Source organism: Onychomys torridus, chromosome 4, assembly GCF_903995425.1.
Source record: "Onychomys torridus chromosome 4, mOncTor1.1, whole genome shotgun sequence".
Lineage (NCBI taxonomy): Eukaryota > Metazoa > Chordata > Mammalia > Rodentia > Cricetidae > Onychomys > Onychomys torridus.
Genome location: NC_050446.1, coordinates 125,272,378 through 125,286,538, shown reverse-complemented (window position 1 = coordinate 125,286,538; position 14,161 = coordinate 125,272,378). Strand labels below are relative to the sequence as shown.

General features: G+C 44.5%; 2 protein-coding genes across 6 annotated transcripts in view; one reads left to right on the top strand and one right to left on the bottom strand.

Moving 5' to 3' along the window:
* Window positions 1-5,258, top strand: part of Stau1 (staufen double-stranded RNA binding protein 1) — a 42,408-nt gene extending 37,150 nt beyond the window's left edge. For all 3 annotated transcript variants that reach the window (XM_036185096.1, XM_036185097.1, XM_036185098.1), the window contains exons 7-12: window positions 239-385; window positions 1,380-1,455; window positions 1,634-1,953; window positions 2,421-2,543; window positions 3,198-3,283; window positions 3,938-5,258. In XM_036185096.1, the coding sequence (XP_036040989.1) occupies window positions 239-385; window positions 1,380-1,455; window positions 1,634-1,953; window positions 2,421-2,543; window positions 3,198-3,283; window positions 3,938-3,953 (768 nt within the window). In that variant the 3' untranslated portion in view covers window positions 3,954-5,258. The remainder of the gene's footprint in view (window positions 1-238; window positions 386-1,379; window positions 1,456-1,633; window positions 1,954-2,420; window positions 2,544-3,197; window positions 3,284-3,937) is intronic.
* A 3,494-nt stretch (window positions 5,259-8,752) lies between these two features.
* The window catches only part of Cse1l (chromosome segregation 1 like), a 45,159-nt gene continuing 39,750 nt past the window's right edge, over window positions 8,753-14,161 (bottom strand). For all 3 annotated transcript variants that reach the window (XM_036184639.1, XM_036184640.1, XM_036184638.1), the window contains exons 22-25: window positions 13,875-13,956; window positions 12,157-12,303; window positions 10,552-10,783; window positions 8,753-9,350 (exon numbers count right to left, since the gene is read on the bottom strand). In XM_036184639.1, coding sequence (XP_036040532.1) covers window positions 9,261-9,350; window positions 10,552-10,783; window positions 12,157-12,303; window positions 13,875-13,956 — 551 coding nt within the window. In that variant the 3' untranslated portion in view covers window positions 8,753-9,260. The remainder of the gene's footprint in view (window positions 9,351-10,551; window positions 10,784-12,156; window positions 12,304-13,874; window positions 13,957-14,161) is intronic.

Below are 14,161 nucleotides of genomic sequence, written 5' to 3'. Positions count from 1 at the left end.
TCTTTATAAATATGTTGGTGGAAAGGATTGTGGCCCACATTTTCCATATAATGCTCTTTACTATAGATGTTAAACATTTCTACCTGAGTGTGACCATCACAATACGGACTACACAAAACACTTTCTACCTTCTAGTTTAGCAAAGCCCTCCTCGGGGCTTCTGGCTGCACACCAACAGTTCCTGTCGTTGTCTTAGAAGACTCAGTCAGTCACAGGTCTTTGTTGATGTTTTCTGCAGGTAAAGGTTGGGAATCATACTGCAGAAGGAGCGGGTACCAATAAGAAGGTGGCCAAGCGCAATGCTGCTGAGAACATGCTGGAGATCCTGGGGTTCAAAGTCCCCCAGGCACAGCCTGCCAAGCCAGCACTCAAATCAGAAGAGAAGGTGACTGCTGGGACTCTCACTTCCAGGTGGCCTAGCTCCCTGCATGGGCAAGCCTGGGGCAAGGCTCCATCTTCCCTGCAGTAAGCAGCCTGCCCCCTGGGGTTCGTCCATTGATAGTGTTGGCAGGAGGGAAGTTTCCTGTCCAGTTCACCGTGTCCCACGCGTGGTTTGGTTAAGTCTGTTCAGTGTCACTGTGGGCTGGATGTGCATTTCTGGAAGATGTCCTGTTCTTTCCTGATGGGTAGTTGGGATTGGAATGAACAAGTATGACTGTTATCTGTGCTTCATAGGGGATCTGTATGACCTAGTCTTTCTGTTCCTATGGATCTGGCTTTGGTTTTCTGGGACAAGATAGCATAGTTAATAATAGGCCAATTCTCTCAGTCAGATTGAGAATGCTCCTGTGAATTCTTAGTTGAATATTACTCTGTGTTGAGAACTCACTCTGCAGAGTGGTCAGCAAGACTGCAGGAGAACATCAGCCACTATTGCTGACCCCAGCCACAGTCCTGTTGGAGCAGACTAAAGTAGGGCTGAGCTGCTTCTGAGCTCTGCCATTTCCTGACTAAGAAACAGCTCCCACTGTGCCTGCAAAGTCAATACCTGGCACCCAGAGATTCCATGTGGAGTTTGCATAGCCTAGATTTCAATTTCAGACTTCCCATTCAAAAACCCTATAGAGTACTTGTAAGCATCCTCACCTCGTATCTGACGGTTATTCACTAATGCCTCCATCTCCTTTGTGGAGGTACTGTTTCTGGATGTTCTAGGTAATATAAGGCGCACATGCATACCTTTTAGCACCGTGCAGACTCTACTCACCCCTGGGCTGAGCACTTTCAAGTCGGCATCTTCTGGTCCTCGGCAGAGCCAGCTCTGCATTCATGATCTGCTCTATCTATGTAAATGCCAGAAGAGCTTGTATGGTGGGGTCATGGGAGACTGCACACAGACCCGTGCTTGTCCATGCTCACTGCCATTTTTCTTTCTTAAGACCCCAGTAAAGAAACCAGGAGACGGAAGGAAAGTAACATTTTTTGAACCTAGACCTGGGGATGAAAATGGACCTAGTAAGTGTGACCCTCTTGACCCGATGTGGTTTGGGCTTGCATGGTTCTTGTGTGACAGTTCAAAGCACCAGTAGGCACTGCCTTTCTCCAGCTTGTAAGTGCTGGGATGGTGGGGAGGGTGGCTCTGTAGCTTCCTGGGTGGTTGGGGTGGCTGTGGTGACCTGTGTGTTCCTTACAGGTAATAAAGATGACGAGTTCAGGATGCCTTATCTTAGCCATCAGCAGCTGCCAGCTGGAATCCTCCCCATGGTGCCAGAGGTCGCCCAGGCTGTTGGGGTTAGTCAAGGACACCACACCAAAGATTTCACCAGGGCAGCTCCGAATCCTGCCAAGGCCACGGTAACTGCCATGATAGCTCGCGAGTTGTTGTACGGGGGCACCTCGCCCACAGCCGAGACCATTTTAAAGAGTAACATCTCTTCAGGCCACGTACCCCATGGACCTCGAACAAGACCCTCTGAGCAGCTGTACTACCTTTCCAGAGCCCAGGGGTTCCAGGTAACTCCGCCTTTGTGTGGAATCTCTGGGTCTCAGAGAATGACCTTTCCAGCATCTTCAAGTCAGATGTTTCCTGCTTAGAATCACGTTTGTAGTTTATATCCCCGGCACTACAGAAACCAGAACAAGTGAGATCATATGTCTAAGAGGTTGGATGTACAGTATGGTCTATGCAGGAGCAAGAGTGGCAGGGACAGATCTGAGTGTGACAAGGTGGCTCATCATGTACAGGTGCATTGTCATCAACCTTGTGTGTGATTGTTGGTGGAGAGAACCAACTCCAGCAAGTTGTCCTTTTACTTCCACATACATGGTATGCCGCCATGGGGGTATGGAGTAAGAGAAGTATGACAGGTCTATAAGGAGAGAAGACATTTCCTTAGGAAGCAGCATTTAAAACCTAAGCAGGCTCCTGGAGGATTCTGGGCTGGGGCCCTCATGGCATGAGTTGTGCTTTTCCTCCTTAGGTTGAATACAAAGACTTCCCTAAGAACAACAAGAACGAGTGTGTGTCTCTTATCAACTGCTCCTCGCAGCCACCCCTCGTCAGCCACGGCATTGGCAAGGATGTGGAATCCTGTCATGATATGGTACGTGGGCCCCAGGGCTGCTGAGAAGCTGCCACATTCCCTTGTTCAGGTTTTTAGTGCTCTTATGAGGGACATGGTTCTCCTGTAACCTGTGAACAGGTCTAAACTCTTCACTTCTCTATTCTGGCAGCTGTAGAAAGCCCTCTGGGGACTCTGTTCAGATAACGTTAAACCCTAAAGAGGAGTCTGCTCACATGAGTTTGTCACTTAATGGAACATAATCTGCATAGAGCCGATGCCTCTGATATAGAGGGAAACACGGAAGTTTTTTGTTGAAAGCAGTGTAGGTCACTATCAGGTGAAAAGCCAAAAGGAATTATGTGGTACCCGAGGAAAGCTGCACTTTGGTGCTTTATCTTAAAAACTTAAAACTTTTTAGCTGGGTGGTGGCAGTACATGCTTTTAATCCCAGCACTTGGGAGAAAGATCTTTGTGAGTTGGAAGCCAAGACTGGTTTATAGAGCAAGTTCCAGAACAGCCAGAGCTACAGAGAAACCCTGTCTTGGTGGTTGGGGATGGAGGTAGGGGATTCGGGATTCAAACATTTTATTGGGAGGAAAAAGTTTTAAGAAGTTGCTTCCCGTTTGAGGATGTCCCTTTGCACGTGGGTCTAGTCTGTTCTTGGTGGTCTGACTTTTCCTTCCACCCTTCTAGGCTGCACTGAACATTTTAAAGTTGCTGTCTGAGTTGGACCAACAGAGCACAGAGATGCCAAGAACAGGAAATGGACCAGTGTCAGCGTGAGTGAGCACATGCAGAAGGGAGTGTCAGTATGGGTGTCCGTGGAAGGCAGTTGTGAGTGAGTGAGCATGTGTAGAAAGTGGCTTACTGTGGGGAAGCATTTGCCTGAACTGCAATCTGGCTGTAACTCCGGAAAGGCCCCATGTTTTCTAGGCAGTACCCCCCTTGATCTAGAATTGAGAATAAGTAAAACATTCACATGATTTTAATGGTGCATGGTGATACAACTTGCCCTCATCAGTCCCCTCTCCAAGAGTCACATCTTATTAGTCTTAATATTTATTCACTTTCATGTGTATTTTGCCTGCATAGGCCAGAAAAGGGTGCTGGAGTTACAGATGGTTGAGCTGCCATGTGGGAGCTAGGAACTGAACCCAGGTCTGGAAGAACAGCCATACTCTTGACCACTGAAGGAACTCCAGCCTGTGTGCTTATGGAAATAACCCTTTCCTTTAGACATTTGTCTTTATTGCAGTGCTGGGGCCACGCCCAGAGCCCTTGGTCATGTCAGGCGAGTGGTCTGCCACTGAGCTGTGTCCCCAGCCCCGCTGTCATTTCCTGGGGCCCCATGTTTACCAGCTGCTTTCAATTTAGTAAGCTTTATCTTTCATTTCAACATTCCTACCATTGCCATTTTTTTTTCTTCCTTAAAGGTGTGGGAGGTGCTGAACCTTTCCTGGTCACAAACCATTATAAATCCCAACATATATACTGAAAATACTGAGAACTGCTTTGAAAATTTGGAATTTCTGATAACTCCAGTGGGCTGAGACATGGTGGATAAGAATGTGGAAGCTGTAGCAAAGACGACAGGAAAACTCCTGGTGTTGCCCTCGGTTGTGCTGGGCTGCTAAGTGACAATGCTGTGCTCTGCCATCCATCAAGAGACCAGCCCCATCACCTCCAGTTTTTATATTGTGGTAACAGAGAAACATGGTGGATTCTCCTGCTGGCTCACTCAGATACTTTGGGACAACCCTGGACAGCCACGCCAGAGAAGCCTTAGAGTGGCCCCGGAGCTATAAGCACCAGAGAAAAGCCAGTGCTTCCTACTCCCCCCCCCACACCTGACTTGGCGTGCTCAGCCTGCCACACATAGTACCCACCCACCGTAACCACTGCTTTCTCTTAAACAGTGATGCTGTTAGTTTCATTATTTCCTTTGGTTGATATGACACTATATAATTTTCATTTCAGTTTCTCAGTTGCATCTACTTATCTAGCACAGTTTAGAAACTTGTCCAAGTTTCTGATGCCATATGATGACTGATAACCGGCAAAGATCACAGCTGTTTGGTGATATGTCTGTGCCTCTGGCTTGGCTAGACAGTTCTAGACTTACCAGAATCCTTGACACCCCTTCCCTTTGTATAAATTGGACAGCTTAGGAAATTTAAACTTTAGATGATCAAAAGATTTGGTCCTTTTTATTTTATTTTTAAGCAGCAGACCGAAGCCTGGACCTTTAAAGATTACAGAAATTGTCAATAGGTGTGTCTGTGGAAGAGGTAGCTTTTTACCACACTACAGGACATTACTTGTGGGCCCAGGCGCCTGCAGGCTGGTGTCCCTGGAGTGCCCAATGAAGTCAGTTCCAACCTCCGTGGAGGGGAAAGGTGACAGGTTTCCTGTTGCCGTGCTGGTGTGCACAGATACAGGAAGGCTGGCTGGCCCTGGTGGAAAGCACCGCAGCACTGCTTCTTCCATTTGGTACAGCTGGAACTTGTTCACTCATGGGATGTAAGTAAACTAAGTCTTTGTCAACAATAAATGGTAATACTAAAATATTTTTTTCTTTTTTGGTTAATTTATTTTCAAACACCACTACTTCTAGATCAATCCCTTTCTGGTTCATGACCCCCCCCCCCCCCCCCAATGTTTGTAATGCTTGTGATTCTGTCTGGGCAAAAATCCGAAGATCTAAAAAAATCTCTTTATATTAAAATATTGGTCAATAAACAGCTACTAAGAAAATCTTTTCAGCTGAGCAGTAACTCAAGAAGGAAGTGGTTATAGGAGGGACGGGATGCGGCAGCTTGGGGAGCCTGCTTCTGCCTCCTGAGTGATAGGATTAAAGTTGTGCACCACCATGCTCACAGGGAATTTACTTTTAAAGACTGCATGTATGCTTGGCTCTGGAATGTATGCAAAATTTAATGGTAATATTCAACATGATTGGATGGTAGAGCGCTTGCCCAGCAAGCACAAGGCCCTAGCCTTGGTCTCCAGCTCTGGGGGAAAAAAGAAAAAGAAAACAAAGCCAAAAAACAACAAAGAAACCCCATTATTGTTGAGGCAGGGTCTTGCTATGTATCTAGCTGGCCTTGGACCACCTGGTGATTCTCTTACCTCTCCTCTAGAGTCCGGAGATGATAGGTACATAGTGCCATGCCTGGCAAGATGAAACTGGAAGATGTAGTCATGTGAGCCAAATCCTTATTTTCATAGCAGAAGTTAACAGACTGCTCACAAGATGATACAGGTGCTTGCTACCAAGTCCACAAGCTGTCTTCTGACCTCCACACAGATGCCACCACACATTCCCCCTACTCACAGATGTAAATAAAAGGAAGGGGAAGAGTGTAGTGGTGAGGGAGATGCAAAGGTGAAATGTTCGCAGAATGTGGAGATGAGGACTTGGTAAAACTTCACACATGGAATGATTTGCGCACGTGCCAAGCTGATTATCCCTAACATATAAATATGCATTTTCCTTTACAAAAGTGGCAACACAGACAGGGTGTTAGCCTGGTGAGAGAGTTTCTGGGTTTGATGTTTAGCAGCGTCAGAGAAAAAGACAAGAACCAACCAACAAAAGCCAATGAAAGAATGCCCCATGAGTGCAGGGTTAGGGTTACAGTCAGGAAACTGGAGTAACTTCACCCTCTCAGGAAATAAACAGGACCATGTGTAAGAATGTGCATGAAATAAGCCTCATGATGCTCCAGCGTGGTATTCGCGGGCTGTGGCATGGTTTTCAGGGGCAGGAACGCTGCTGGCTGTTGCTGTGCTATGGGCATTACCCTGACTGATGACAACATAGCCCTAGCAGGTGACAGTATCTGCTGCCACTCGTCACTGCATTAAATGTTATTAAGACTATCATCTGTGGAGGGGAGAAATATAGCAAAGTGCTAAACTATCGAGGTCAGGGAGAGGTCTCTGAGGGTAACCCTGAATTCTCATCTCCAGCAATGGGGGTGGAGCCAGGATTACAGGCTCAGGCAGTCTTGAGAGAAAATGGCCAACTCCAGGTTTGGTGAGAAACTATGCCTCAGCACTTCCAAAGAAAAATACTTTTTTTGAGATTAGTTATTTTAAAAAGTCTGCTTGTGCTGGGCGGTTGTGGCGCACCCCTTTAATCCCAGTACTTGGGAGGCAGAGGCAGGGGGTTTTTGAGTTCGTGGCCAGCTTGGTCTATACAGCTAGTACTAGGACTGCATATAGCCTGGCCTTGGCCGCCACCAATACACACACCAAGGACCAGCAGCTTTCAGTGCTGGTTCCACAGGTTCTCTGCTGCCAGAGTCTTTTAGCCTGACAGTGAATAGATCACACTTGCTTCTCAGGAAAGCACAAACAATCAAGAGGCCAAGCAAGTAACCTGCCACAGTTGAGAACCAGTGCAGACTTAACTCAAACCACCCCTACCATTTATCTGTGTTCCCCACCCCCTGCCATGTAGGTATGGAAGCCAGGGAGGGCCTTGTGCAGGTTAGGTAAGTGCTCTGCCACTGAGCTATACCCCTGAGCCCTACCACCTGCCATTTCCTCACCATAGCTCTAAAAACCAGATTTAAAAACTGTATTGGAGAATGGCATAACAGAATCCTATCAAAAACAGAAAACAAATTTAAACGGGTGAATGAGATGGCCTAATGTAGTGGTTCTCAACCGTCCTAATAGCTCCTTATGTTGTGGGGACCCTAACCATAAAATTACTTTGCTGCTCCTGTTATGAACCAAATGCAGACCTCTGATATACGACCACTAAAGGGGTTGAGAACCACTGGCCCAATGGGTTAAGGCACCTACAACTAAGCCTCGGGACATGAGTTGATCTGAGGACTTGAATATTAGGAGAGAATACACAAGTGCTGTGGTGTGCACGTGCCTAAATACTAGAAATAAAACGCAATAAGCATACCAAGTAGACAGTGTACCATGGGTAGAAGCACTTGCTGTGCAAACTTGTGACATGAGTCTGGTGGCTGGATCTGGCAAGAAAAGTGGGTGGCACAGTCCTAAGCTGTCTTCTGACCTCCAAGGATAGCATGCAAACACGAGCCAGCTACATATTACAGGACTCAGGTCCATACACAGTATCATCTTTGTACCCTCCTGTCTTTTTACAATTCTTTTTAAAAGTTGATGCCTAAAATACTCAGGAGGGAGAGGCAGATGGACCTCTGAGATCAGGACAGCCAGGGCTACATAGAGACCACATCTCAAAAGACAAAATGTTTATGTCTAAATATGAAAAGTTAATGTTTCTATTGCTATTTAAAAAGCAACAGCAGCAGCAATGGAACCTAAAAATGTAAGATGGGAGCTAATGAGAAGGCTCAGTGGTTGGACCAGGGACTGCCCTTTCAGAGGATCTGGGTTTGGTTCCCAGCACCCAAACCACGACACTCACAGGCTGCTATTCCAACTCCTGGAGACCTGACAGCCTCTTCTGGCCTTATTATTCACCTGCACACATGTGCTGTACATTAATTCACAAGGGGTGCACACACAAAAAGATGGTAAAAAAGAAAAAAAGGTATACATGGAGTGGTATGGTTCAGCATGACCAAATACTTCCCAAACCTGAAAGTTCAATCCACAGAAGCCACATGGAGAAAACCAGTGTGGGCATACAAAAGAAACAAATGCAAAATAAACCATCTTCTAAAAGCCATCTACAGCTGAAGGGGGGGGGGGGGGGAGATGCTTAGCTTGTGTCCACAGGAAATTCCAAGTTAAGTACAACAAATGGAACTCCCTTTAGCTGGAACCACAGTGTGGCCACTCTGATCCTACACTGCCCCACAGGCCTCACTCTAACCCAGCCTATGATGCCAGACAGCCTTTCTCTCACAGTGACAATCATCATTGAGCTCTTGTAGACAAGCCCCAAATTTGTATGAATAGCTGCTTTGCCTATGTCAAAAACAACAACAAAAAACAAACCCCACCAATCTGAGTTTAAATGATGAAAAAAATAGGAATTTTATGTATGAGTCCAGAGGGGAAAGTAGAAAGGTTTAAAGAAATTCCTTTTTTTTTTTTTTTTCTGGTTTTTCGAGACAGAGTTTCTCTGTAGCTTTGGAGGCTGTCCTGGAACTCACTTTGTAGACCAGGCTGTCCTTGAACTCACAGAGATCCACCTGCCTCTGCCTCCTGAATGTTGGGATTACAGGCGTGCGCCACCACCGCCTGGCAAGAAATTCCCTTTTAATCAAGCACCAAAATCCTGGCCTGAAGATGCTTAGATACACATTTTGGGTTTTTATTGCTGATTACAGACTTCAACTACAAAATGTGCACTGCTTGGCAAGTTGACAAGTGATTCTTTACTTGTTCACATTTCCAATAAAAGCTTAAAGAAACAGACAACAGTACAAAGGACGAAAGGAATACGAGCTTCAAAACCAAGGGCTTAGAAACAGAATTCAGTTTCCACAGTCAAGGTCTGCCAAAAATTTGAAATAATCCAAACCGTGCAAATACTCAACATAGACCATGGCCATACATGGTATTGTGAATGCTTGTCCCATGAAGCCACAAACCAGACAATTTACCAGTTGATGATCAACACAAATGACCTTATTTGCTTATAGTAGCAGTGTTTACTATCCTCTGGAAGATGGAGTTTGTGACAAATTCAATTGAGGTTGAAAATCTGCATGTAATGTTTCAGCAGAGCTGTGCTCAGGAGTCCACATGGTTCCTAAGAAACCATCCTGGGCCCGGAGATCAGGAAGCAGCAATTCACAGTAGGGTCACGCTGGCTGCTTGCAGATAGCCTTGAAGGTATTGCAATGCTTCTGCATTAAGGCTGGTGCTCACCATTGAGGGAACCTACAGAAGGAAAGCACAGGAGTTGGAGGCTGTGTGCACACACAAACTGGGGCCTGAATGGATGCTGTCACCATGGGGTGAAGGGCAATCAGTCTGTCCCTGACTCCAGAAGGTTGTAATAACTCAACTGACTTCCTCCCTTCAAAATGGGTAGGTTTAGGGCAGGCGAGAAAAGGTACTTGTGTGGGTACAGGTACCTACCACCAAGCATAACTACCTAAGTTTGATCCCTAGTACTCACTCAGTGGAAAGAAAAAACTGACAAGTAGTCCTGTGACCTTTATAAATGTGTCAAAAAGTAAGGCAGATGGCCTCTGAAAAATCCAAGGATGCCCTCTGACACACATGGTAGATTTGTAAAGAATTACTGTTAGGGGTGCTATGGTAGATTAAAAGGTTTTTGTTGTTGTTTGTTTAAACAGGGTTTCTCTGTAGCAGCTCTGGTTGTCCTGCAACTTGCTTTGCAGAATAGGCTGGCCTTGAACTCAGAGAGATCCTCTTGCCTCTGTCCCCTAAGTTCTGGGATTAAAAGGGAATACCAACATTGCCTCATGAAAAAGGTTTTCATGTTCTTCTAGCTTGTTAAATATCCCAGGTTAGCCTCAAATTCACAGCTTTGCACCCATCTAAGTAAGCTGGGATCATAAAGATACACCTACTACCCATGTTTGACAAGAGAAATTTTTATTGGTTAGCAAAGACTAATTAAGGGCATATGTGTACTTACTCTAAAAATCACTAGAATGAAAAATTAAAACAAGTAATTGATAAAATGTTGGTAATTATTTTAGCTGGCTACAACCAAGTTTTGTCATGTTGTTTCTGTGTGAAAAATAAAAACTACCATCTAGTACAAAAACTCTGAAAGACTAGCTAAATGCAATTAAAAGGCCAGTATTGGATTGAATCCATGACTGATTACTTAAATTTTGAGTACATCACGGGCTTGCTTTCTTCTTCCTTTTTAAGACAAGGTTTTCTGTCCTGGAACTAGCTCTGTAGACCAGGCTGGCTTCAAACTCAAGAGATCCACCTGCCTCTGCCTCCCGAGTGCTGGAACTAAGGATGTGAGCTACCACACAGCATGTTCCAGTGTTTAAAGTTCATTCTTTAGCTTTCCCTAGAATCTCATGAAAACAGGTGTAACAGCTGCTGATCTCCAGTCTCCCATGAATCAGAGCGCGTGACAGCAGACACTCACCCTTCCTGGACAGGCAGTAGACAGTTTGTGAAGTGACTGTGCCAGATGGATTTTGGGGTTGTTCACCATCTGACCTACGGGGTCATGTTCTTTTTTACCAGCAAATGCTAGCTGTGAGAAGGCAGTCTGGTATCCTGGTGTATCTTCTATGTCAATAAAATGTTCTTCATCAGGAATGGTGTCATCTTCAGGTAACTCAAAAAGACCAATGAGAGATTGCAACAAAGGAGTCCTGGATTGGAAAAGGAGAGAAACACAGGAACTTATTTTTAAGAGTCCAACAGGGCTCGGTTGGTTGCCTACTCCCGAAAACCAGAAATTCAGGAAATTGAGGCATGAAGACTGCTGTGGTTTCTAGACCAGCCCATGCTACATAGTAACAATCTGTCCCAAAATGCAATGGCCAGGGAGATACATTATTGTAGAGTGCTTGATACACAAGGTTGAAAACTGGAGTCGATTGCTGGAATTCTTACAAAAGACAGGTTGGCATGGCAGCCTTGATGGTATCAGCAAGCTTCTCAGGTTCAGCAAGAAACCAAGCCTCAAGAAATAAAGTGTGACTTAGGAAGACCCCAGAGGGTAACTCTGGATGTTGTGCAAAAGAACCCAGATAGGTATATGTTCATACACACGTGAACATGCATATACACAAAGACAAAACCAAACAGAAAACTCCTAAGAAACATAAACTACATACAGCGGTGCAAGCCTATAATCGCAACTGGATCACCCTGAAGGAAGAGGCAGGGAGTATCAGAAATCTGTATCACAGACTCGGAGATCCTCTAGATTAGACTCTCCTTGGGTCTATAAAAATCTTCTCCCTCAAATTAAAAATCAAGGCTGCTGGCTAGGGTTGGAGAGATGGCTCAGAGGTTAAGAGCACCAGCTGCTCTTCCAGAGGTCCTGAATTCAATTCCTAGCACCCACATAGTGGCTCTCAACCATCTGTAATGGATATGCTGTGCTCTTCTGCCATGCAGCCACATATACAGCACTCATATACATAATTAAATAAATCACAGAAAAAGAATCAAGGCTGGAGCCAGGAGGTGGTGGTGTACCTTCAAAGCCAGCCTGGTAAATATAGTGAGTTCCAGGTCAGGCAGCCCTGTCCCAAAAACAAATAAAACAAAATAAGAATCAAAACCAGAGTGGAGAGATGGCTCAGTGGTTAAGAGCACTGGGTGCTTGACCAGAGGTCCTGAGTTCAATTCCCAGCAACCACATGGTGGCTCACAACCACCTATAGCCAAATGTGATACCCTCTCCTGGCATAAAGTTGTACATGCAGATAGAGCACTCATGTACATAAAATAAATACATCTTAATGAAAAAAAATAATAATCAAAACCAGATCTACCACTAGCACTAAGTAGTCGGAGGTAGGAGCATTGCTTGGACTGCAGTATGAGAACCTAATGGAAACTGATCAATGAACTCAGAAAGGTCTACACGTCATGCTAAAACTGACCAGTGCTAGTGGAACATCCAATATCAGAGCACAATTGTCCTGTCTGCCCAATCCTCCAAGAGTAAGCTAGTCAATTCTGCAGCCACAGAGGAGGAAACACTTCCCCACACTCAGAAGGGAGTACTCACCATAGCTTGGTATACTCAGTGTCCATCATTGGCGGACATTCGGTGAGTAATTTGGTTATACCAACTGCACAGATTTTTTTCTCCACATTTCCAGATACCTTCTGAATCTCTGGAATAATGATTTTTTCCAAAACCATTCCAAACATCCTATTAATAAAAGCAAAACAAAACAAATCGACTCAGTATCAGACGAGCATTATATTTAGTGAAATAATTAGATATTATTTCTACTCGGTTATTCTGTATGAATGAAATAAAGTACTATGGTCTCAACTGACTATATCTTGATTAGACACTGCTATGTTATTATCAGCCTTCTCTTAAGCAAAACCTTTGCAGCTTTTATGGGGAAAGGTAGGTGTGAAGAATTATATGCTTAAAATGTTACTCAAAAATTGTTGTTGGGCAGTGGTGGCGCATGCCTTTAATCCCAGCACTCAGGAGGCAGAGCCAAGGCGGATCTCTGTGAGTTCGAGGCCAGCCTGGTCTCCAAAGCGAGTTCCAGGAAAGGCGCAAAGCTACACGGAGAAACCCTGTCTCGAAAAACAAAAAAACAAACAACAAAAAAAAAAGTCAAAAATTTTTTTGAAAAAGTTGCTCAATAAATTTTTGAAAAATTAAAAACATACTTAAGATACAAAAACCAGAGCACTGAGCACTGGCAAGGATCAGTGTGCTATTTCTGTATTAGATTATTTGACTGAACATCTGAAGCACTTAAATCCTAACAGTGCATCTGATAGTCCTTAAAGATGAATTATTGACAACACCCTGGAAGTAAAACTTCTCACATTCTAGCCAGGCAGTGGTGGCACACACCTTTAATCCCAGCACTCGGGAGGCAGAGCCAGGTGGATCTCTGTGAGTTTGAGGCCAGCCTGGGCTACAGAGTGAGTTCCAGGAAAGGCACAACAACAAAAAAACTTCTCACATTCTAAATGATACAAAATCCTTATTCTTTATGTCTCAAATACTAAGTACAGAAATTAGATGAAAAGTGGGACTTTACTGCCCTGCACCAAGAAGACAGGTTTTCCTCACTGAAGAGGGTGATAAGGGGCATCAGCACATAAGCTTCAGATAACCCCACAATCCCTACTACTAGAAATTGTTTTTTCTTGTACCATTTTCCAAGACAATCGACTTTTAAGTCAATCTGTACTGTTCTGGGATATTTTCTCACATGATTTCCCTTACCAGCTGTCCTCTTATCTCTTCTCTGTTGACCTCCCCTTGCCCAAAAGGTCCCACTACTACGCACATTCTTTGCACAATTACTATGGAAGTCAGAACCAAGCTTCTGTCACTACATCAGGCTGCTGCCGCCGCCCTTGCACAGTGCAGCCAACCAGCTCCTCTTTGTTTTTTTCTTTTTTTTTTTTTTGTTTCTCAAGACAAGCTTTGGAGTCTATCCTGGAACTCTTTCTGGCCTTGAACTCATAGATGTCCACCTATTTCTTCCTCCCAAGTTCTGGAATTAAAGCTGAGCTATTTTTTTTCTGAGAGTCTTTTTGTAGACACTTGAGCTTCATGGAGAATGCCAAAAGACAGACAGACAGACAGAATGCCAAAAGACAGACAGACAGAATGCCAAAAGACAGACAGACAGACAGACAGACACACACACACACACACACACACACACACACACACACACACACACACTGGTTTATACTAAAGAGGCCACATAGTTTTCTTATTACAAAGCCACAACTTACTTTGGTTGTATGCCATCAAATATCTCTTGTAATGCTAACGCCCCATACTTAATGCAATATAAATTAATAAACACTAAGAAACCTGTAGAAAGAACACAGAGCATTAATAGTGGACTTGATTGAAATTCGAAGAATTTCTCTTAAAATCCGCCAGGGGAATCTATGTATCACTTGCCTCTCTAGACACCCCAGACAGAGTGGTCTCCTTATCTGTATCACAGTTTTACTCATTTCCACATTAATATTTCTACTGAAAAGTGTTTCTCTCCCTAAACTTACACAAACTA